The sequence below is a fragment of the Saccostrea echinata genome, unplaced genomic scaffold, assembly GCF_033153115.1.
Source record: "Saccostrea echinata isolate AGI-Se365-2 ecotype Australia unplaced genomic scaffold, CSIRO_AGI_Sech_v1 ptg000030l, whole genome shotgun sequence".
NCBI lineage: Eukaryota > Metazoa > Mollusca > Bivalvia > Ostreida > Ostreidae > Saccostrea > Saccostrea echinata.
Genome location: NW_026889779.1, coordinates 25,384,376 through 25,410,404, shown reverse-complemented (window position 1 = coordinate 25,410,404; position 26,029 = coordinate 25,384,376). Strand labels below are relative to the sequence as shown.

The 26,029-nt window shown below is 33.6% G+C and overlaps 3 protein-coding genes across 3 annotated transcripts; 1 reads left to right on the top strand and 2 right to left on the bottom strand.

The window, feature by feature from the left end:
- Positions 1-1,837: 1,837 nt before the first annotated feature.
- On the bottom strand, positions 1,838-9,947 carry LOC133197584 (deoxyribodipyrimidine photo-lyase-like). The gene is made up of 6 exons (XM_061333690.1): positions 8,759-9,947; positions 8,199-8,283; positions 7,609-7,835; positions 3,552-3,746; positions 2,658-2,895; positions 1,838-2,499 (listed from the first exon to the last, which is right to left on the bottom strand). Exons 1-6 carry the CDS (start codon positions 9,908-9,910, stop codon positions 2,132-2,134), a joined length of 2,265 nt encoding a protein of 754 aa, XP_061189674.1. The 5' UTR covers positions 9,911-9,947; the 3' UTR covers positions 1,838-2,131.
- Positions 9,948-10,330: 383 nt separating this feature from the next.
- On the top strand, positions 10,331-23,965 carry LOC133197596 (homocysteine-responsive endoplasmic reticulum-resident ubiquitin-like domain member 2 protein). Its single transcript, XM_061333703.1, has 9 exons — positions 10,331-10,406; positions 10,560-10,711; positions 13,532-13,609; positions 16,998-17,081; positions 17,185-17,303; positions 18,493-18,663; positions 21,413-21,709; positions 22,366-22,501; positions 22,595-23,965. Exons 2-9 carry the CDS (start codon positions 10,574-10,576, stop codon positions 22,739-22,741), a joined length of 1,170 nt encoding a protein of 389 aa, XP_061189687.1. The 5' UTR covers positions 10,331-10,406; positions 10,560-10,573; the 3' UTR covers positions 22,742-23,965.
- Positions 23,966-25,562, bottom strand: LOC133197598 (testis-specific serine/threonine-protein kinase 4-like). The gene is made up of 2 exons (XM_061333704.1): positions 25,400-25,562; positions 23,966-25,088 (listed from the first exon to the last, which is right to left on the bottom strand). Exons 1-2 carry the CDS (start codon positions 25,505-25,507, stop codon positions 24,210-24,212), a joined length of 987 nt encoding a protein of 328 aa, XP_061189688.1. The 5' UTR covers positions 25,508-25,562; the 3' UTR covers positions 23,966-24,209.
- Between the last annotated feature and the right edge of the window lie 467 nt (positions 25,563-26,029).

Below are 26,029 nucleotides of genomic sequence, written 5' to 3'. Positions count from 1 at the left end.
CCTTGACCTTGGAGTTTGACTTACTTTTGGAAAACTTTATCCTTGGTCATAACTTTTAAATAGTTGGTGCTAAGACTTTAATACTTCGCATATGTAATCTTTGTGACAAGATCTTACTTTTGTTACCAACAACTTTGACCTTGGAGTTTGACCTACTTTTGAAAAACTTTAACCTTGATGGCCGTAACTTTTGAATGGTTTGTGCTAGGGCTTTCATATTTTTCATGTGTACTTCTTGTGAGAAGGCTTTCCTTGGTCACCATTAATTTTGACCGTTTCACCTTGATCTTAATTGATGTTTGACTTACTTCTGATAAACTTTAATCTTTTCCATATCTATTCAATGGTTACTGCTAGAGCTTTCATATTTCACAGGTATATTTCTCGAGACAAGACCTTACTTTGGGTACCAAAATATTTGATTTGCACTTGAGAAAGTTTAACCTTCACTATAAGTTGCCATACAGGGGCATCATTGTTTCATAAACACATCTTGTTTTTAATATTCTGACGTTATAATAAACATGTACTACTCTCTTTTTTATGACGTAGTGAGCTCGTATCACCGTAGCCAAAACCAAGATTACTTTCTGAATAACTTAGCAGTTCATTGTTGAACTGCATTGTTATATTCATAATGTCAGAGAAAGTTTGGAACACTATATGGAAATATATTTTTAAAAAAGTTTTAGAGATCAGCATGACTTCAATATACATTATACTCGCACTTTCTAAGGGAAGTTCGGGTACCCGGTATATTGCTGTTATTCCGCTCCATCTGACACACCATCTTCTTCCTTAAACTCCTTTTACATTAAGCAGAGGCCAATTCAAAGGACAAGGTATGGTAACGGCAAAATTTGGCCCCTTATTTGATATAAAAATCAGTACACAGCTAAAATTGTGATGGTTTGCAATTAAGAACTTTGAATGTTGCTTGCTTTAAAACCAGCACTAATTTTGATTCAAAGTGTATAAGGATGTAAAAAGAAAGTGACTTAGTATGACATTTTACGGAATATTCCTCAGCTTTGTTGGAATTTCATAAAAAATGAGATATTTTTCACTTTGGAGAACACAAAGCACAATTAAGCTTGCCTATCTTAGATTTTCATACAAAAGATGCATCTAATACAAATGAAATGTATTAAATTTGACGTATATATGCAAGCTTGAGCTCTGATTTCCGAAAAGAATGTGCTTTAAAATTTATGAAAATTTGAATAAATTATGAAAATGCAGAAATTGGCACTTTGTGACCTCTTTGAATCCCCTTACTAAGAATCAATACTCATTTTGTGACAGGGATGAGTGTAGATTTCTAATGATGAACTATTGCATCGTTCTAACAGACACCCAAAACCAGGGGCCAAAAAGGGGTCTTAGCCTACCTTGTCCTTTTGAAATATAATTATTAAATTTCAATAGATTTGCAATTCTAGGGCTCGGGAGTTTGGAGGCCAATAGAGGGAATAGTAGAAAACAAATGTCATTTTCGGTGCCTAATTGGTCCCCAGGAAAACCCCATTGACCTTCTGCAGGACACCACAAATCATTTCACATGTATGTACAGTGTATAAGTACAGTGTATAAATCTAAAATTTTTAAGGTTCTATTCTAAGTGTAAATTGATTAAAGCTTAGCACCATATTCTGTTTCCCTGCATGATTTTTTTTTGACTGAGAAATAAGTTTATATAATCCTCAATTACTCGTTTCATAACAAAGCTTAATTACATTGTAAGTAAAAATACTTTAAACCATCAGGGAATCAGAATTTCTTAATGGCAGAAAACCCATTAAATATACTTCTTCAACTGAAGAAAAGAAAGGCTTAATTACTGTATTATATTTATTTCCCAGGGCAAAATAGGGTTAAACAAGTCTGATCATGAGTAATGATCTAAAATCTTTCTGGTATCCTAAATTATGTAACAACTTCTCATCATTCACTTAATATCAACCAGACTAATAATTTACATATGGCATTATGCATTAACAACAGCTTTCTCCTCAATTTTAAACATTCACAAATTTCGCTCATATCACAGGATTATTGTTTTAGATTTAAACAATATATCAGCAGTGTTGTCCATGAAAGCTCAGAAATGATTATTCCTCTATACACAATGTCAAGAAAAGGACTGAAGATTATTTGCTCTGAGTTTCCTTTCATTCATCTTCATACATTCATTCATCGTGCTTGCCATAAAGTCTCTCTCATTGGCAAAAGCGATGGCTTCATCCCTTTTCCTTGACCTGTACCCCCTAAGTACAGCTGTGTGAGGGTTGTCCTTAGCCTCTGGGTGATGTGATTTGTATTTAAACTCCATTCTTGTGATGACTGGGAGACAGAGGCCATTAGGGAGAGGTACAAGGTCATTACCTGTCCGTCTGTCTACATACTCTGGGTGTTTTTTGCGAACAGCTACAACGTCTGATAATGACTGCTCCCTGGCTTGTTCCAGATCTGTCAGAACTCGGTCAGGGTATGTCTCTCCTGTGGAAATCAATAAGAATCAATTGAATATTAAGAGCTGTTTATTGGGAAGGAAAACATCTGAAGGGTTCAGTCCATGTCCAGCAAAAAAAAATGTTCTAACAAGCTATGGAAATTTCTAAGGATACTCCAAACCTAGATCTGTGTATGGAACTTACCTAATTTTACACCACATCTTCTAAGAATGGAGGGGGGACATTTCCAGGGCTGGTGTATGAAGTCGTTAGGGAGGGAGGCAATCTCTGGACACCACCGCCTAACATAAGCTCCATCTGGGTCACAGGTCAAGGCTGCGTCCACAGGATGCATGACAAAATTCCACTGATCTAAACCACTCATACCACCATTCTGCCACATCATAGCATTAATAGCCACATCAGCATCCAACAGAGTGTCCTAAATAATTCACAATACAAAAAATATATATATCTCACTTACTTTCTTATACAATGAATCTTTAGCATTAGATTCTTTCAGTGAAATTCTTCAGTTGAACTCATTTTTTTTTTTTTGAATTGCTCTTATTTATATTTGTATTATATATAATTGTATCATGTGAAAATTATAATCAGTACTGACAATTCAGTGTAAAAAAACTTTTTCCATATCTTTCTAAATGACACTGTTTTCTGCATAGCTACTACATGTAATTTACACTGAATAAAAAAATCATTTGAAGTATTTTACATGAAGTTTAAAACAAAAGACACTGACAGGTTATTTTAAATGAATTGTATAGTTAGATTGTCACTACGTAATCCAGTGAGAATTTTTCAATATGATGAAATGAAAGCATCACAGTAAATCTTTAAATATGTGATATAGCATTTAATTGTTATTTTACTCCTGTAATACAACATTGAATCCTAAATCCTCACAAAGCTGGGCTGTTATATAACCACTCATTGTACACCCTTCTTTTAAAGACACTAAAGCAAATTCAAAAATTGTTTTTAAAAAAGTCAGGGAAATCAACACAAGAAGTAAATATACCTTATTTAAATCAGGAAAATACACCATTAACACAACAAGAAAATAAATTTTGTGTATACCTGGAACCACCTATATCCCTCCACCCAGTGAATGCGGAGGTAGGATATGAGGAAGGAGGCCACCACGTGCCTGAGGTAGTTATTGATCCACCCCTCTAACCACAGTTGTCTCATAGCAGCATCCACAAGAGGGAACCCTGTCCTTCCCTTCTGCCAAGCCTTCAAGTGAATCCTGTTAGTGCTCCACACCTGGTCCTTTAATAAAAAAAAAATATTCTTTAGTTGTGCTTTAAAACTTATGCCAGCATTGTTGATAGTGTACTAATATTAAATCAAAGACAATTGAAGTTGTATGTCAGATATTAGATTAATGTTTCATTGTGTACCAAATCACTTTTTATTTGCAAGAAATTTATCTTCATGTAATAATGTGAGACTGTCTGCTAACAAAAATTTTATTCACATATATGTTTTTTCCATCAAGGTCATATTTAAGCAGCAATAACCGGAGTTTGTGAAAATTTTATCATAGATACAGTACCAAATACCAGTACTGTTACAGTAGATTCCTACATATGTAAATACATGCGAGGAATTAATTATCACAAAATTTCACTAGAAGCAGCACTTACAAAATAAAAAAAAAAAAAGACTTTTATTTTTATGGTGTTAAAATCAATATAGTCTTTTGATCAACTGTCCAAGTGCGAATTATTCATTTATTGTTCTGGCGATTTGATGTCAAAGAACCATTTCGCAATATTGAGTACCAGCATAAAATAAGGAATCTACATTAGCTACTTCATGAGAATAAGATGTCATGAAAATTTGGTCATAAACAGTGATATAGGTTTAACTGAATTTATTCAAAACACAGACTGAGGCACCTGGTTCCAGAATTTTTTAAATTGGGCCTTCACAGTTTGTGAAACTGAGATGAATTCACAATTTGTTACATGTCATTAAAATTAGTAAAATTTACAACTAACTTTATCCTGTAAAGTATCCTGGTAGGTGGTCTTACCCTGCAATGTACCCTGGTAAATGGTCTTTCCCTGAAATGTACCATGGTAAATAGCCTTACCCTGTAATGTACCCTGGACCCTAGTATATGGTCTTTCCCCGTAATGAACCCTGGTAGATAGTTTTTCCCTGTAATGAACCCAGGTAGAAAGTCTTTCCCTGTAATGAACCCTGGTAAATAGTCTTACCCTGTAATTAACCTTGGTAAAAAGTATTACTCTGTAATGAACCCTGTTTAGATGGTCTTACTATGTAATGTACCCTGGTAGATGGCCTTTCCCTGTAATGTACCCTGATAAATGGTCTTTCCCTGTAATGAAACCTGATAGATGGTCTTTCCCTGTAATGTATCCTGGTAAATGGTCTTTCCCTGTAATAACCCTGGTAAATAGTCTTACCCTGTAATGTACCCTGGTAAATAGTCTTATCCTGTAATGTACCCTGGTAAATAGTCTTACCCTGTAATGGACCCTGGTAAATGGTCAGGGCTTGAAATAATTAATGGCCCGCTGGTCTGGGGCCAGCAAATTTTGGATTTGGGCTAGTGCTATTAGAAAGCATATGTTCTTGGGACCAGTGATTATTTTATGCAAATCAAAATTCATTCATAGTTGGCTAGTTTACTAGACAGATTCCTTGTTTTGTTAGTTTGTACTATGAAATAACGCAATGTTTATTTAATATCACAAAGATTTCTAAAAACAAATTTTTTGAGGAGTGTATTCTTACTCATTGTAATGTTTTCTAAATGATGTTTCACCACGGTGGAACAAGATATAATGTATTACAATAAACAAGAAATATGTGCAGTAAACAAGGGCTATGCTGAATCTAAAAGTGGCACTACAAGAGGTGATTAAGAATTAAAATTCGACAGTGAAGAAATATGATTTTTTTAACTGTTGGTTATTAAAATTGAAAATAGATTCAGTTACATGTACATTAAATGTAGTCTAATTTTAATCCCCTTTCAATGAATTTGGAGGGGGATGTAGTAATCGCCAGTGAGTTAAGGCTAGGTATAGGCGTTTCTATGCAAATGAGCTAATAAAAACGCATAAAAGGTATATTTATTATTCAGAGAAAGATTAGTGTTGATTTATTTTCTTAAGCATGCTTAGTACCCACGATATCTTATAGCCAGTACACATTATGACATCAATCTATGAAGTCACTGATCTTACCTACTGGAGGTAATAAAACACATCAACAAAACATCTTCAGCGCAAGGGATTACCCTATTTATTTTTACATAAAACTTGTATAATGCTAAAAAGAATATTCTATAGATTAATTAAACTGCTGCACAAATCCTAGGCATTTTTTCATTTGATCGGAATTTGAGAAAACTTATACCGGACTGTACATTTCACCCTTATTCAACTTAAAACTTTACAAATAGGAATTATACAACTGAACTGCTGATATTTGTGCAGAAATGCCAGCAAACTTTGAAATATTTTGCTTCTAAATATACCTTGTTTCAGTTGAATTAAATAGAGCATGCCCTTGCATTTTTGTTGATATCCATTATAATCTTGTGTAGTAAAGAACAATGACGTCATAATGTGTACTGGCTATCTCATGTCGTGGGTACCAAGTATGTATTAGACAATAAGTTTTAACTTTCCCTGTATAATAGATATAGATCTTTGGCATTTTAATTACATTATTTGCATAGAAATGCCTATACCTAGCCTTAACTCACCTGTGATGGGCTTATGCAGATGAATGACTTAGTGTGTGCATAATGGAAGTTATGAAGCAATAATTTATATCAGGATTGATGTGCTCTTTTGCTAGGGGAAGCTCCGCCATGCAGTGTCCTTGTTAAAGACCCAATTTTTTTACCGTATGGTTACCTGAGGAGAGGGAGTGGTCTTAGTTGTACTAGTGTTATTTACCTGGAAAACCCCAATACTCAAGATGTCAAAAATCTCTATACACACTGTAGTACACAGGAAGTTTGTCTTTGGTAATCAGGATCAACATTACGCATTTTTGTCTAATTTTGTGAGACACTATTGTAAATAATTTTTATATTTTGATTCATATTGCTTTCAAGTACCAAATAACAATGGAGATTTAAAAAGAAATCATAAAGTCAATGTTTAATTATCTCCTCTCAATTTTTGAAATATAATTACCAAACAATATAACAGCGATTTGAATTTTTTTTACCAGAGTGTATACATACAAAGCGACCATGCGGTACATGAAAGCATTTTACGCGTGACCAGGTAATTGTTTCTGAAACATGCGAACTCAGATTATCAGGTAGCACAGGTAGCTGGCCTGTCAATCAAATCAGTAGACATTGTATTTTGAATGATTGACAGGCGGAATATTATTGATCTCGAATAAGGTAAATTTTGGGGGCGTTAACGTAAAATTGGGTGTTTAAGCACTGTTCTTGGACCCATTCTTTTCAGAACTACTAGCCCAATGGGACAGTGAAAGTTATTGACTGACCAGTAAAATAATGAGTTAATAGCCTGAGTGTCCAGTGAAAAAAAAATACTTCCATGTATTTCAAGCCCTGCAGATGGTCTTACTCTATAATGTACCCTGGTATATGGTCTTACTCTATAATGTACCCTGGTAGATGGTCTTACTCTATAATGTACCCTGGTAGATAGTCTTACTCTATAATGTACCCTGGTATATGGTCTTACTCTATAATGTACCCTGGTATATGGTCTTACTCTATAATGTACCCTGCTAGATGGTCTTACTCTATAATGTACCCTGGTAGATGGTCTTACTCTATAATGTACCCTGGTAGATGGTCTTACTCTATAATGTACCCTGCTAGATGGTCTTACTCTATAATGTACCCTGGTATATGGTCTTACTCTATAATGTACCCTGGTAGATGGTCTTTCCTCTTATGTAACCTGGTAAATGGTCTTACCCTGTAATGTACCCTGGTAAATGGTCTTTCCCTGTAATGTATCTTGGTAGGTGGTTTTACCCTGTAATGTACCCTGCTAGGTGGTCTAACTCTGTAATGTACCCTGGTAAACGGTCTTACCTTGTTATGTACCCTGGTAAACGGTCTTACCCTGTAATGTACCCTGGTAAACGGTCTTACCCTGTAATGTACCCTGGTAGGTTGTGAAGGGAGATCTGGCCAAAGGGACATCAACCAATAGGAAAGGTCTCTCCATGCCAACTTTCTGAGGAACTTGGGAGATTTCATGTGTCTGGCCTCCTCCAGTATGGCTCGGGGACTGATTTGGCCAAAATGAAGGTAAGGAGAAATCCTGCAGGTGTTCAGATGATCTGCACGACACGACTCCTTCTCATATTTTCTTACACCTAAAAACAGAAGACACAAAGTAACATAACAGATCATAATAAGGATGTACAGGCAACAATACATCTCTGTAGCATCTAATACATATTTCAGTATCAGCTTATGACAAATACATTAATAAACATCTGATGTATATTAATATACATGTATCAATATTTAATACTGCATATTACATAGCAATGTACCAATATGTTTCATCTACTGATGCTTATATATTGCTACAACCCTACAAGATTAAACTCTGCAACTTATGCAATTTAAGTTCAAGGAGTGCAACTTTTCAAAGATAATAGCATTTATTGACTAATCCTCAAGCTTTCATAAATATACCCTTGAAAGTATTTTAAAAAAGCCTGAATATTTACCTTCAGACAAGAAGACCTCCAATGCATTCCAAGCTCCATTCTCTCCAAAATCCCATTTTTCTACAATAGGTGCTGCCCAGTTTATCTAAAGAAATGAGAAGCACGGTTAAGAATGCATTTTCAAAAAATATGTAACTCTTTCTTCATCAAAAGTATACTGTACAATTTTTTTTTACACCTTAAAATCAGTCCAATTCAGGGTGTTTCCCTAAATAAATTCTGATCAATTTTTTTCCTAAAATTTTTTGAATATAATATACAAGCCAAATGTCAGATTTCAATCCCTTTTTTGGGGGGAAATTACTGCTATTAAGTCCCTTTTCTGTATGGATGTAAGTTCCCTTATTTTTACTAGAAACTTTGATTTTTCTGATGTCTACAGATGCTCTATAATTATATACATGTATTTAAAACAAATATAGTTCCTACAAGTCTATTGATTTCCAGGAATATGAGAAATCTAAACCTGCAGAATAAGACTTTACATATAGAATGACAACAGCACTATATTTATTAAAATGTGTTCAGAAATGAATCATACTGAGAAAGTAGCAAATTACAATTGTTCCATCTTTTCTCCATGGCATCTTTGCCAATCCTAAGTCAGACAGAGACACACTGGTTGGATACTGTTCAGGTCTTGGTAGAGTACCAGGAGCATCCAGTGGATGCCCTATAGGCTGTGTAGAGGACTGCCTACAACATTCCATAAAGTGAGTCACTGAACCAATTCCTCTCATCCCGAGGGACTCTGTAGACACTGAGCCTGGTTCATGTAACAAGTAGGAATGATAACGTTTACAGATGATTCCCCTTTTCTGTAGTTGTTCACAGATTTTGTCATCTCTCTGCTTGAGAAATGGCTCATAAATGTCATTAATAATAAATGTTTTGGCACCAGTTTCATCAATCAATTTCATTATTTCTTTCTGATATGAATCTGTTTTTCTGAATATTATTTTATTTTCATATTTGTCAGTTACTGATTTATCTAATTCCTTCAGAGCATGGTGTAGCCATAATTTTGTTGCACCCCCAGCAGCCACAACATTGTCTGGATCCTCTTCAGATTCTGACCAGAGGAAAACTAATATTACAGGTGAATTCATGCATGACGCTGCACATAATGCTGGATTGTCATATAGACGTAGGTCTCTTCTGAGCCAGTACAACACAGGTCTTTTCAGTTGCCTTTCAGAACTCTGACCATTTGCCCTGCCCTGCTTTTTCCTCTTTTTTGAAGATTGACTTGATGAAGTGTTGTTGGAAAGTTTTGGTATTTCTGCAGTTGGGATTTGTGCATTCTTCTCCTCACTTTTTGAGTCATAAACACTTGATCCAGTTGATTTGTCATACAGAAGACTGGCATATGAAGATTTGGGACTTTCTTTCTGCTCTATTGAAAGCGCAGATGCAAGCTCTACATCTAATTCATACCCAAAGTCACTAGTCAAATATCCATTCTCAACACTGCAACTTATGGGGTCCGTAAACGTGTCCGATGGAGGTTTTTCGAAGTAGTTTACATAAATGTTGCAAAGTTCATGGTACTTTTTTGTGTTTGTGAGCTGTAGAGCGTCAATGTACGCCAGAAAATGTTGTCTGATTGAATCGTATCCATCAAGTGAAACTATTAAGCAGAAACATTCTTCGGCAGAAGTTATCCCAGACGTAAAGTTTTGTAAGATTTCCTTCACACTTGTCGTCTCCATTGTCAAAATGAAAAGTTTACATAACTTGTATCGGAATCCCTCTAAATCTAAGGGTTAATCTGATCCCGATACAAATAATAATAATAATGAATCTAGATAACAATTCATAATCATGTAGCTGTTTATGATAGTCAAAATAATTAAATATTGATGAATAAAAGTGTGATAGTTTTTTAAAGTCTACAGATGTTATAAAAACTTCAGATCTTGAATGTATCAATCGGGTTCGATGTTCTTATTCTAAAAATTGTATATTCGTCAATTTCCGTAACATTCCGTTGAAAACTTCCTTTTTTCTTTTCTTTATTTTTAAAGACAGTTATATGTTATAAGTGATGATTGATACTAAAATGAGAATAAATATATAATAAATCTCAGTTTCAGCTCAAAAAGGATTGCTTCATCCAATCAAAAAACGCCAACTTTAGCTTAGTGACGTCATTGGGAAGTTCGACATTTCTTATCAAAACACAGTTGAACGTAGCAATCACGAAAGGTACTTTTTTAATAATTTAATTCTGTGTCAGAGGTAAATATTTATATATTTATTTGTAAAAAGAATCTTTGATATAATAAGCACTTGCAAAGTTTTGTAAGGAGAGTAAATTTACTGTAATATTGTATTGTTTACTTCCACACTTTTTCATAGGATATATCCACGACATGGATATAAATGTACCCGTAACTCTGGTGATTCGTGCTCCTAACCAGAGGGTGGAGGATCACACAGTTGAATGTATGTTAGGGTGGACAGTGAAGAAGTTAAAGAGACATTTAGAGGTTGTCTACCCCAGTAACCCTGTAAGTGTTAAGTAAGCAATTAATGGCTAAGGGTGATAATGATTAATAATGCTATATGTTGTTGATTGATTGGGTACAAATTGTATTATATCACAAGGACCAAGCTAGGGGGCGACTGAGGCGAAATAGTCGCTTTTGAGCTCCAAACTTCACCGTAAATTATCACGAAAGAGAAGTTTAAGTCACTTTAATATTGTCAACCCCTTTATTGAAAATCATAAAAATCTGTTAAGAAAACATGGTAGTATCATCACTGTTTTATAAATCTGGGTGTTATTACTGCTGAAATAAAGTGAAACAGCAGGACACTTGCACTTGTTCTACAGCAAATGACCACTGCATCGAATACTCTGTCGGAACTCCTCTAGAATTTACGCTTCCGGGTATGAAAAAGTCAATTGTTACAAGTTATACACAACAAGATGCTAGCCTGGTTCCCTGTTCCTGTTTTGCTTTGTATACTCCGTGTCACAAGGGCCAGGTGGACTACAATGGATTCAGGGTGAATCTGCCCTGAATCTGAGCTCATTGTGACGTCATATTTAGCTGCGCTTCCGGTGTAGAAGTTCATTGTGATGTCTATTTTTCTACGCCGTCAATGCGATATATCATTGCGATGTCAATATTTATTTATGTGGTTAACGGCAATGGCTCAAAAATCCAACGATTTAGCACAAATTGTTCAGACCAATCAGGTGACAGCATCGATTTTAATCCACCTGGCTCTCCTGCCTTGGCAAGGATGAGCCAGGGGACCAGGCTAAACAAGATGCAAAACAGCTGGGCAGCTATCGATGTCATGCCAAAGATGTTGGAGATGATTTTAGATCTTTTTATTGTCAAATGATTACCGTAAATCGTGTTGTGATTTTTACTGTTAAATTATAGAGTTATTAACTGTCTAAGTCTGAGATTACATATTTATGATAAACATAAGTCCGTCAATCGGCTGCAGTAGTGCATCAAAACCTAGTTTGTTTTTGTTTTGTTTTTTATACCCCCCGCAAACGAAGTTTAGGGGGGGTATATTGGAATCACCATGTCCGTCTGTCTGTCCGTCTGTCTGTCCGTCTGTCCGTCTGTCTGTAGACAAGATTTTGTCCTGAGCATTTCTCGGAAACTATTGCATAGATTTGTCTGAAAATTTGTACACTTATTATTCACCATATGAAGGTGTGCACCTGGTATTTTCATCATGATTGATTAATTTTTCTGCATTTTACAGGTGTTTTTTTCATTTTTATTATGTGTTTTGTACTTCCTTTACTCAAAGACTATTTCATAGAATTGTATGAAAATTTGTACACTCATTATTTACCATATGAAGATGTGCACCTGGTATTTTCAACATTATTTGATAATTTTTCTGCATTTTACAGGGTTTTTTTTTTCATTTTTATTGACTTAGTCATTTTGGGTTTATTTCTAAGGTTTGAGACACAGAATCTAGAACATCTGTACAAAAATGTGAACTACAGCTTAAAACTATTCATTAAAACAAAAACAAAAAAAAAATCACCAAGTATTAAAAACAATTTTTACATTACACAGCAGATAGTGTAAATCCATTTGTCCCTTGGGAGTAATGAGTGGACATCATCCAGTTAGAGATAAATTAATGAGTTCAGTGTGGGAAGTTGTTAGGGCCTCTCTGATCAAGCATGTGTTATCTATATCTCCTGGGAATTTCAAGATCTCTGTTCTTTAATTCTCTTAATTGTAATTTATTGTCTGTCATAGTCCATAGTTACTGGATGACCAGCCTTTCATTTTTAAAATGAATTTGATATAAAGTTATCAAGATTAATTTGATTCTGTAATTAATTGATTTTTTTTCAACAATCAATGCAGAATGTCATGTCTCAAAAAGATGACAGATAGTTGCAATTTATTTTTTCAATATATTAAAAAACAATGTAACTACAATGTATTGGTATTGATGTTTTATTAGGTTGTTCCTTGGTTTCATGCATTAAAAAAATAAAATGAGCAATTATTTTTTCACTCTAAATGTTAATAAGAAAACACCTCTTAGATCCATAAAATATTAGTGATTTAGCACCTCTGAAAAACCCAGCGGGGGGTATTTGTCCCTTTTGGACAGTTCTAGTTTAAATTATTTTTTAAAGAATTTAATACTGAAAACAAACTTTGAAAGAGAAAATAACAAAATTATGACTATGCTAAGGACCAGAAAATATAAAATACGATGAGAAGAGAGAAAAATATGTGAATCATTAAAGTTAACAGTTAATTGTGCATATTATAAGATATACCTTTGAACTTTATCAATTAGAAACTTTTAGATTGTCACTGAATTATTTTTTTTCTGCTAGATATTTATCATGGTTTATATACCTTGTAATTGGGAAAATATCAAGCAATTATTTCTTCTAAAAGAATTTTTTGTCTCTTTTTTAAGTATTCTTACTAGGATGTTTTATTAATACAGTGAAATTATTGAAATGTATTTAAAGTATAAACATTGACATGTTTTAATTTATTTTTTTAAATTTTAATAATGATCAATGTGCACCACACGCACCAAGAAATCTCCCTAGAATTTTAAACTTCTCCCTAAATTTCTCTGAGGGAGAAGTGAAGTCTCCCTAAATTTTGGATCTAGGTTGGTCCCTGATATCATGCAAAATTTACTCTTTGATTGTAGTAAAATGATAACCACTGGATGATGCAATGACAGGCTGGAGTCAAAAAGTGCATTTAACTGACTGTTAACTATTTTAAATAATTAAAAAGGAAAAAAGAAAAATGACCCAAAATTAATACCATTAATCTATTTTATATGTTTCTAACTTTCAGAAAGAAACACAGCAAAGGCTAATATACTCTGGAAAGTTGTTAGCAGATGAGATGACATTGAAAGAAATAATCATCCAGGTATGAAATAATTCAATGGAAAACATGTAATATTTGTGTTATTAGCTTACTCAAGCTAATTGCTTCAACCTTTTTTGATGAAAGTAACTGGAGTGTATCTTTATCATGTGTTCATTACATTGTTGGCATTTTCAACCTCTGCTCCGGAAGCAGTTGATCAGTTTTGTACATGTATTAATTCAAGTAAAGGGCTATGCATCGTGGGGCTATCATTAAAAAAAATTTTTTAAAAATTTGATTCATGTACTCCAACCTACATTTTTCAAGTTGGTAATCATAATAAAAATCCCAGAAATTAATTGATTTTTTCATTATACATACCACAGCTAGACAGATTTAAAAAAAACATCCAATCTAAATTTGTCTTAGAGAAATGATGAAACTTTTAAAATGATGCATACAATCAATCTGTATCTCCCTGTAAACAAAAACAAATTAAAAAAAAGTATTAGCCTGGTCTAGTACATCTTTTAGAAGGACAAAGTAGGTGATAGGGATGGGTATCCGCAAAAATTTCGTATCGTGATATACCAGTATACCTATAAAATCGCGCATTCCTAGTAGGTGAATACATTCATAATCATTCAAAGTGTGACTCCCAGCGGGGCTAGGTAGAGACAACAGTATTGAGTAAAGAATTAAGTTTTACTTAAGAATATATTTTAAAAAACTTTAAAAGTTATCATTAAATCACATGAACTGAAAGCTCAAGTGAGCTTTTCTGATCACATTTTGTCTGGCGTCCGTCTTTCTGTAATCTTTCACCTGTTCACATTTTCGACTTCTTCTCAAGAACCACTGGGCCAATTTCAACCAAACTTGCCACAAAGTATCTTTGGGTGAAGGGGATTCAAGTTTGTTCAAATGAAGGGCAATACAGTCTTTCAAGCGGAGATAATCGAGAATTAGAATTGGTGAGTACTTGGTGGCATTTTTGAGAAATCTTCTTCTCAAGAACCAGTGGGCCAGAAAAGTTGAAACTTGTATGAAACCTTCATTACATAATGTAGATTGAAATTTGTTCAAATCATGACCCCCCATGGTAGGATGGGGCCACAGTGGAGGATCAAAGCATAACATAGGAATATATAGGAAACAATCTTTAAAAATGTTCTTTTCAAGAACAAGAAAGCCATGATTAGTCATATTGATATGGAAGCATCCTCAGGTAGTATAGATTCATGTTTATATTCATGGGCCAGAAAAGTTGAAACTTGTACGAAACCTTCATTACATAATGTAGATTCAAATTTGTTCAAATCTTGCCCCCTCATGGTAGGATGGGACCACAGTGGGGGATCAAAGTATAACATAGGAATATATAGGAAACAATCTTTAAAAATGTTCTTTTCAAGAACAAGAAAGCCATGATTAGTCATATTGATATGGAAGCATCCTCAGGTAGTATAGATTCATGTTTGTTCAAATCATGATGCCCAGAGGTAGGGTGTATCCAAAATGGGGGATCAATGTTGTACATAGGAATATATAGGAAAAAACCTTTGAAGATTTTCTTCTCAAGGACAGCACAGCCATGAATAGTTATATTGATATGAAACATCCTCAGGAAGTGTAGATTTAAGTTAGTTCGAATCATGACATACAGGGGTAGGGAGGGGCCACAATGGGAGATAAAAATTTTACAAAGGAATATATAGGAACAAATCTTTAAAAAACTTCTCAAGAACAGCAAAACCATATTTGTATGAAAGCATCCTCAGGTAGTGCAGATTCAAAATTGTTCAAATCATAACACCAAGGGGTAGACTGGGGTCACAACAGGGAAACAAAGTTTAACATATATATATATAGATAAAAAATCTGATGATGAAGAGTAACAGGGCCATATTTGACTCAGGTGAGCATTGTGGTCCATGGGTCTCTTGTTTTAAGAACAGCATGGTGAAAATTAGGGGCAACCTGGGGTCTTAACAGAGACTTACCATACTACATGTGAATATTTGGCTTTGTTAAGAAAAGTGGTGACAGGGCTTAATTTGAAAAAAAAAAATATTAAGCATCAATGTACAGAAGATTAAGTGCTATAATTAAAGTAATTAGTATATGGTTAAAATAAAATACATTCACTTTTAGAGAGAGAAATGTGAGCCTTATTGTTAACAATTAAGGGTGAAATGTTTACTGAATTTTGGAAACGTTTAAACGACCAGCAGTAAACGAAACGTTACCGTTTAAATGGAAGAATATTTTGTGTTGAATTTTTATGGTTACTTACTCATGAAACACTAATTTAATACACTGAACTCTATTCTTTTACTATAATGTAAGTATGAGTTGTTATAACTATTTATTTGTTGGTTTTTATGACGAAAGAATATGAAGCGCATAAAACTCATCCACTTTCTACGACGTCACCCAATATTGCATTACTGTTTTGTTTGGCTACATACCGGGCTTAGAATAAGCATTGTCAAATTAAACTTGCAAAGATGGATCTTTTAATCCTGAATTAAGTATACTGCGATCTGCTGACTGTATGGAAACACTTTGCAAAGACTGGTGAAAACATATGATATTAATTTATTCAAAGTAAATCAAGTTTTATACTTGGAAAAATAAAATTAAATCATAATACATCGTTAGTATTCGCTACTCGAAAATCGAAATTAAATATATCATAGACGGTATCGGTTTTTAAATAGTTTTGTTTAATAACATGTTTCCGATATCGATTAAAACAGAAAACAATTGCTTTCTTTGGTAAATATGAAATAAAACAACTTGTTTGTATTTGTCTTTACTTCTGATAGACATTGATAATGACCTTCGTGTAAACGTTTACTCTATCTGTAAATGTTTAGAGCATTTCATCGAAACTTCGCCGTTTACATGTGTAATCGTTTCACCCTTATTAACAATCCCCTTGTTTTATTTCAAGTATATGCATATTAGGGATGCGCAATTTTATTGGTATACCGGTATATCGTGATTTTTTATTGCGTGATACATATCGTGATACGGAGACTAAAATACCTGTATTTGGTACATAATTAAAAATTCCGGAAATTATTCATCTATTTCTTTAAACTATTAAATAAAAATTACAGGAAGTCTAAAAAATGTTGAAAAAAGTTAAACTACAGCATCTAAGCATGCTTTATATTATATAAATAAAAATAAAAAAAAGTGAAGTTATGTTTTTACAGCTTATTTGTAAGAAAAAATATAGAAATTCATTAGATATTGTAGTAAAAATTCCGTGTAAAAATATCACGATATTATCGTGATATTTTGGAGAAAAAATCGTGATATATCACGTTACGAAATTTTTGGCGATTCCCATCCCTAATATATATTTTGCAGTAAAAGGAATATTATTCATAACGAAGGTGGATATATATATCTTTAAGCATTTTTATTCTTGCAGAATGAAGACAAAGTTCACCATACAGTACATTTAGTTTGCTCCCCATCCGTGGAAAGTTCTAATAATGAATCTCCTAAACCTCATGTAAGATTCACTTTAACACTTATATAATTCATTTTACAAAATAATTTCCAGTTGATTAATTTTATCGACTTTGATATATATATGTATACTCTTTCATATAAAGGAAAAAACAGTTAGCAGCACCATTTCCTCCTCATACACATCAAGAAACACGCATAACTCTGAAGGACTACGTCACCGAATACATCATAGTCAGGGTAGCCAGCCAACAAGCATTACTAGGTATAGAGAATTTGTGTTATTCCTTAGGTTCATTATTGTTTTCTCTTTTAAAATGTTAATTAATTAAGGGTCTTGCATGTACTGCTTTTGTTCAAAATTAGATGTTTATTATTTTGCAGAGTAGAAATGTCATTGATGTATTGATAGATGCAGTATTGATGTAAATTTTAGGAAAAAGTAATCAATATATTTTTGAGAATCTGTACATTAAGGAAGTTTAAAGTATAAGAAAAAATTAGAAATTCAGCTGTTTATTAAATAATGTTCACAGACAGGAGCAAGTTTTTCTCACATGTACACTATCTCATGAAAGGAGTTTGTAAATATTCATGAATGTCACTCATAAATAACTTTTAGTACTGGAAATTCCTGCAGTTTAAACTCCCGTTACTTGGTATAAATTTTAAATTTGATAAACTATGCTCTAAACAGTGCTGTCATAATTTTGAGATTTCTATTGATTGTTTACTGTCAATTGGACATTTACGGTTGGGTGAACAGTTATGGACTACAGATCTTCAGTATAGAGCGCATTATGCACTAAGAATTTTTGTTCACGGTTTCTCGTCATATACCACATTCATAAGTAATAACATAATCATAAGAAAAATCTTTAAAAAAATTACTGTATTTTATTCATGGACATCTGTTTTACAGACTAATCCTGGATAATCCATGCACTATGTGAATCATAATATTTTTCTATTTAAAAAATTAGGGTTGGGATGATATATCGATAATATCGATTCTGTGTGAGGACAAAATATGCAATTAAACAATTTGGAAAGCATCTATTTTCTTATTAAATTGGAATAATTACATTATTTTCAAGGGTCATTATTCGGAAATACTGTGGTTCATATATATCATTTAGCAGTATGAAGATTATCATACAGTTTTAGCATTTGATATTTTGCACAAATGTAGTTACATGATACTCAAATGCAATACTTTTTTTGTTTTGAACCATAAATTGCTGTATCTAATGTCTGGTTGATAAGATTATATCAGTTTTATTTGTATTAGTTTTTTCATTTTTACACTTCAAGGATTCCACAGTTACTTTATCCATAGTTGCTAGTAGGAAGTTCACTCAACCAAAAATGTCCACTTGCAGTACTCTCCGAATGTGTGTTTCTTGCAGAGATTAAATACCTGTACTCAAAACTTGTTTTTTAAATGTTATTAGCACTTCCAACACATCACCCATGCAGTCCCCTCCCACAATGACGCCTAATGCTGTGACCCCGGAACAGTACATGATGATGCCCAATACTCCTGGTCTTGCTGTCACCCCAGAGCAGTACATGATGATGATGCAAAATTACTATTACCAAATGACTACACAGTACATGCAATAGTAAGTAGATTGTTCATTAGATACCAAAAAAATTGCATTCATTATAAATTAGATTTTCCGATATCTGAATTATTATCGGCCACAGCAGAGGTTGATCTGTTTGTAGTTGTGTTGGAATGTGCACAAGGGGAAATAAAACGTTATTTTTTATGCCCCGCCATGAATATGGCCAGAGCATATAGTGTTTGTCATGTCCGTCTTCCGTCTGTCCTTCCGTCACACTTTGTGTTTAGCTCTGTTCAAAGCTCAGTTTCAAAGAAACTATCCAAGATATTTTTATCAAACTTCATATCCTGATAGATATTGATGAGAACTATGCAACTGCATCAACAATTTTTGACCTTGACCTTTCATTTGACCTTGACCTCACTTTTCTGAAATTAGTGTTTAGCTCAATTTTAAAGATACCATTCAAGGTAGTGTAATCAAACTTCATATGTTGATACATACTGATGTAAGCTATTCAACTGCATCAACATTTTTTGTCCTTGACCTTTCATTTGACCTTGACCTCACTTTTCTTAAATTAGTGTTTAGCTCAGTTTTAAAGATACCATTCAAGGTAGTGTAATCAAACTTCATATGACGATACATACTGATGTAAGCTATTCATCTGCATCAACATTTTTTGACCTTGACCATTCCTTTGACCTTGACCTCACTTTTCTTAAATTAGTGTTTAGCTCAGTTTTAATGAAATCATTCAAGATATTTTTATCAAACTTCATATGCTGATACATAATGATGAGAGCTTTTCAACTGCATCAATATTTTTTGACCTTGACATTTTCTTTGACCTTGACCTCACTTTTCTTAAATAAGTGTTTAGCTCAATTTTAAAGATACCATTCAATACAGTATTATCAAACTTCATATTTTGATACATACTGATGTAAGCTATTCAACTGCATCAACATTTTTTGACCTTGACCATTCCTTTGACCTTGACCTCACTTTTCTTAGATTTGCATTTTGCTTAATTTTAAAGAAACCATTTAAGATATACTTATGTAAGTTTATGCACTTATACATAATTTGTTGAGAATTTATCATGTATATATCAAACTTTTTAGATTTCAATTTCAATTTTAAAGGAACTTTTCAAGATATTCTCATCAAACTTCATACACTAATACAAATTTTCATGTTGCATTACTTATATACCCTCGGCAGGGCATTCATGTCCTATGGACATATTTTTAGTTCAATGTTGCGATAGAATAATTCCTTACTGAAAATATACATAAACGATATAAATAAAAGTTTAAAAATTTGTTAATACTAAGTCTAAATGATTGTTTTAACGTTTCAGTTTGTTTTTCATTTCTCGTCAGATATGTATTAATTTATGATTTTATAAAAAGTCGTTACATCAAGTGCTTCCCAACATGCGCTAGCGCGCTTCATGAAATATGCCTATGTGACTAGTCTGTGTGATAAAGTCTTAAATAAATGTTATCAAATTTTTTCTCTCATGAATATTTTTGGTGGTACAACAGGGTTCGACATTCACACTCGTCACCTCGTCATTTCCATCCCGGGATGATTTTTGACGACCTGATTTTCAGTCTGGCTCGCCCAAATGACGACCTGGGACGAGTTGGGAATATTCAATAATGATGTTTAATATTTTAAAATAAACTTTATAGAGCCTTGAAAACATTGTTTCCTGTAACCCGACCGAACATTCAAATAGCAGCCTTGTGGATTTTTCTTTCTGCCAAATCTGTGTTTGATCAATCAGCTGATGTAATTTTTACCAGAAGTATTAAATTAAGTTTTATTTGAGATATAAAATATGTCAACCTAGTCAACAAATACCATAAATATAAAGAGTAATGATCATTATTGTAACATCTAGAATTTCCCCCAACAACTTTCTGCTGCTAGACAGCCATGTTGGGTGTCCACTGTAAACATCACACCTGGTTAATTCAGTCCAGGGATGTTTGACCCCATTTTTTTTTTAGGCCTTTATGGTAAGTAAAAAATGAATGTTTTAAACTAGAAACTTTATTTTGTTTCAATATGTGAGGTGAGGTTGTACATTAGCAAAAAAAAAAAAAAAAAAAATCCCGACCTACCAACCCTTTATTTATTGGGAATATTACAGGAAACAAACATAATCTTTTAAAGCCTAATTAGCATTCTGATTCTGCTTATAATATTTGTTGCTCGTTTTCTTTGTTTGATAAAATCCTGGAAGACAGCTTTTGACATTCCAAAAATGTCTGGTTAACATTTTTTAATACAAGAGCACAACTTCTGTTATCTTAACAAATTTTAAACCATTGTACATTTTTGTTTCATTTGATAGTTTGTTCGGGCGACCTGAAATTCATTCGGGCGACCTGAAATCAGTACCAAGGTTGCCCAAATGGCGAGACCAAATTTTAACGAGTGTCGAACCCTGGTACAATCCTGATTTCAGCGGGCTAAAAGTACCGGGTAGTGGCAGATTTTGAGAGGCCTGGGCAACTTGCACAATCTGGCATGAAATCTTACACAGAAAGTGAAAATAATAGCCAAAGCATGTTTAGGGCATGAAAAAAAGGGAGAGGACAGCACTGCATTAGTTCATATTAATATCTACTTTTTAAAAGACATTTTCTTTTTTAAAATTATGACCAACAAACATTGATTTGGTCTTGAAAATGCGAGATTTGCAAACCAAAAAGACTGTCAAAATTTTTCAAGTTTTTAAAACTTGGCTTTTACAAATTTCTAACATTTAACAAATTACTTGCAGCTATCAGACAGGAACATATCAACCTGTTACACCCCAAGTTTTAACAGAACAAGAGAATGAGGCCCCCCAACAAAACAATCAGGAAGGCCCTGCTGCCAGACAGGACAATGTTAACCAGGTGATGAATGCACAAGGAGGCCTAGAAGATGATGATGACGATGAGTTTTTCGGTCCCAGAGACTGGCTAGATTATGTGTACACATTCAGTCGTTTCATGGTCCTTATCAGCATTGTATATTTCTACTCAAACTTCACCAGATTTCTGGCTGTTGCTGCTTTTTTCTTTTTGGTTTATCTGTAAGTATTCTTTCATTTTCAAGTAACTGATTAAATTTTTTAACATTTATGAGGGAGAGTTTGATTTTGTCTTGTTTGCCTCTCTATCTGTTGGAAAAATAACACATAAATAATAAAAAAAATCTTATCAAAGGTACATGAAGACATAAAGACGGACAAAGGCAGTCCCACCTGTCACGAATCTATTTTTGTTGCAGAGAGAACACTGATTGAGAGGCTGTGCTACAATCATTTATTTTTCTATATTCTTATATAAATTTACTCTACATATGTTTACAGAAAACACATATTTATTTAACTGCATTAAGAAAATCACCGTTCCAGTTTTGGAATATTAAAACCAATATATAGTTGTGTTGAGTTATGTTCTGAACATTTATGGCAGATGTAGATATACAGTAGTGAGGATACTGTAGATCACAAAATTTATTGCCACACCTTATATTTGCAGAATATATAAGCGAGACAAAATTTTAATGAAGTTTGGTTATTGTTTTAAATAATCTTAAATAACAGAAATATACACGAGAACGTAGTTTTTGCAGGCACACTTCACATTTAATTAGGTGAAAATAAAGTTCTCACTACAGTATTTTGTAAAGGCCATCATTCCTGGGAGCGTTTTAGTTTTGTCACATGATTTCTGTCTTCTTCAGATATCAGACGGGATGGTTTGCTGTTCGTCGTAGAAATCGAGAACAAGAGAATGAAAATGAGGCTGAACAGGAACAGCCACAACAAACGGAAAACATTCCTAGGGATCCAGGGGCTGATGAAAATCCAGTGCGGGAGGTAGGCATGATTTAAATTAAAACTTAACATGAATAATTTAAGAAAAACCACTCAGATATGTTGTCATTTGCTTTGTAATGTTGAATTTTTTAGGGGAGTGATACATCACACTCAGATAGGACTACTACAGAGGCAGCAGACCCCCCTCCCCCTGGGGCTTTGACAGTGGCCTGGAGTTTTGTGTCAACCTTCTTCAGCTCATTAATACCAGAGCCTCCTGCTCCAGTTAATGCTAATTAATGTCTCAATGCCAAATACTAACAGAAATCCAATTACACTTGTGTCATTCATTCGTGGTCTGTGATGGTTTTTATACATGGGCATAATTATTCCCATAAAATATTTCAGTATCTTTACTTTCTAAATATTTTAGAGACATGCTCATTGTGGTACTGGTAATTTGCTCTCTTTCATTTCTTCAATGTCAGATTTGAAAAGTCAGCTAAAACCTGTATCTGATGTGATTACCTGAAATCCAATATATATACATACATCTTATTTCAAGAAGAATTTAACTACTTTTACAATTTATAAATGTACGTTTGTTTTGTTGTGACTGCCAAATTTTGTGTTGATTTTGTTCATAACTGCAATTGTTTTTATTTTGTTTGTTAATTTTTGTTTACATTTCATGCTACAAAACAGAATAAATTATGTGGTATATACTTTTTTAATCAGATGAACAACTTATTTAATTGTGGGTGGTGGCTTCTGTGCCATAAGTGCAAAATACTGAAAAGTATCATGTTATTAATATTATACATGTATATAGTTTGCATTTTTATGAAACATTAACACTTGTTGATAAAATTGTACATATGTCAGAAGGAAAGTAAATATTTTAACCTGTAAATATGCCAGTCATGCTTTACTTGGGATTACAGAGTGAATAGTATTCTCACATGTACATGTAATCTACTTGTTAGTTCATCAAGTCATAAATGTACAGACACAAATACATGTATGTAGCTGTGTATATAGACAGGTGCTAAATCCCCATAATTTTTTTCTCATAGAGAGAGATAGGGTATGTTTGTGGGAGGGGGTTGGGGGAGTGAAAGAATGAGTACTATCAAGAGTAAGTGTGTGGTATTTGTAACTATTATTTGTTTTAACTTTAAGAATAGACAAAAAAATGATATTTCCTTTTTAACTTACCCGGTAATTTCATGCAGTGTTTAACACAATTATGAAGAAAACAAAACTCAGATTTGTAATTTCAGAAAATTCAATGAATGTCACAGAAAAACTTTTGTCTCCATTTTGGCATAATATGAATTTATATTTTTGTTACTGTACTCCAAGCTTTAGGAGACTCAATAATGTCTAAGTTTATGATCATTTTGTGAAATCCTTTGTCTTACAATCACTATCAACAATCATTGTTGGCTATTTTACTTGTTAAGATGGTATTAAAACCTGGGAGCGCTTTGCTTGCATGGTAAATAAAATATCACGAATCAGTTCTTGTTGTGTAATTTTTTATTTCATTATTTGTAAAAATTTTATTTAAATTTCAGGTAGTTGAATGAAGCTATATAATCCTTTTTCAGACACTTATTAAAGCTCCCTGTACCATAATTTGTGCAGTATTGATTTGAAATAACATCCATACATTTTATTAACATAGTTACTTTCTCACTCTAAAGATATTGAAATACAAATGAACATCTGGCAAAACAAAATACTACATAGATGTTTGAAACATTTAAGACGTTTGGTTTTCCTCGGTTGTTGTTTGTTCTGTAGTATCCTCTGCCTCTTTCGATTTCTCTTCGTCCACTGGAGCGTACTTTTTAAACCAAGTGTCGAACTGAATGTTTGATAAGGGCACGCGTTCTGGCATTTTGGAGAGCATTTTAACGATGAGAATTCGGCAGTCCTCGGAAACTTCCGGTTTGGCGGGAAAAACGACTTTCTGTAGGACCTGTTTCAGGAGTTTCTTATGATTGGAATCATCAAATGGTAGCCTCCCGTAGAGCATTGTAAATAAAACGACTCCCATACTCCACACATCAGCGAAAAAAGGGTCGTATGGCGTTCCCTTCAAAATCTCTGGCGGTGCATACGCATAGCTTCCGCAGTATGTTTCACTTGGTTTGAAATCACCATTTTTAGTTTTCTGTATTTTTTTGGCAAATCCAAAGTCAGTGACCTTAAGATGAAAATGCTTATCCAATAAAACATTCTCGCATTTCAAATCGCGATGGACCACACCTTTTGAGTGCATGTATAACATCCCATCGTGGAACTGACGAAACCAAAGTCCACACTGAGACTCTGGAATCGTCTTCTTGCTTCTGATATAATCTAAGAGATCAATGTGTCCCAACTCCATAATCAGAAAGAAGCGTGTGGTTGTTTCAATGACTTGGTAGAATGAAATGAGACAAGGATGCTTAAGAATTTTTATCACTTCAATTTCCCGTGGCAAAAATTTAAGAAGGAAATCGTTCGGAGCTTTTCTTTTAGAAATTATTTTAACGGCAACTTTGTGTTTTCTGTTTACATCGTAGGCAGACCTGACACATGCGTAAGAACCCTGACCGAGAGTTTTCCCCACAATGAAACCCTGGCTTTCTAAAACCTGCAATATAGTATAGAAAAGGTATTTAGATAAGTAATACATTAAACTTTTAAATTGGAAATGGATATTTGGAAGGTTGGGGGGGGGGGGGGGTAGACGAAGTCTGCTATATTTACAGTATATTAACGATGCATTCTACTGGATGAGACTTTTTGCATGTTTGCATATTTTTTTTTTAACTGTGCTCTTCTAACATTAAATCTGTAAATTGCATTCTTCCTCTCCGGCATTTGACTAGTCATCAGTTGTTTGTAAAAATTCTTGAATGCCTAATTGGTGGTCATATGTAAAATTACAATAACAATCGTCACCTGAAATCGTTTTGCAGCCTTGCTTTTGGTTGTGGTTGTGGAGGCTGCATCCTCGTTTCCATCATTCCCTACGGATTCATTATCTTCTTTATCGTCTTCATTTACCATTATTTTGGAGTAGTTACATTATTACGCAAAACTAAGAAAGCCTACGGTTCACTACCGAGATGTATCATTGTGACGTTTATGATGAAATTTGTGACGTCACAATTAAGTTGACTGTGATGGACAACTATTATTGTGACATCATTTTTTAAAAATGTGCTTTTTGCGTCAAAACGATAAATATTTGAGTAAAATTATTATTGAGCACATCTGCGTAATTAAAATTCAAAAAGAGTATAACATTAGCAGGCATACAAAAGGATTTACACACATGCAATCAGAAACTGTAAAATAACTTTTATTCGCATGTGAAAAATGCAGGCGACTTTCGCGACCTTCTTTTACTCGCGAATATTTCACACCGGGGTTTATTTATTTCATTTTGTTTTTATGTGCATTGTAATGTTGATGTTACTATAACGGGTACATACTCCTCTATTCATTTGTCATTACCAACGAACATAAAACTACCTTTTCAATGAATGAATATTGAGGAAACTACATTGATTGAAATAAATACTAGAA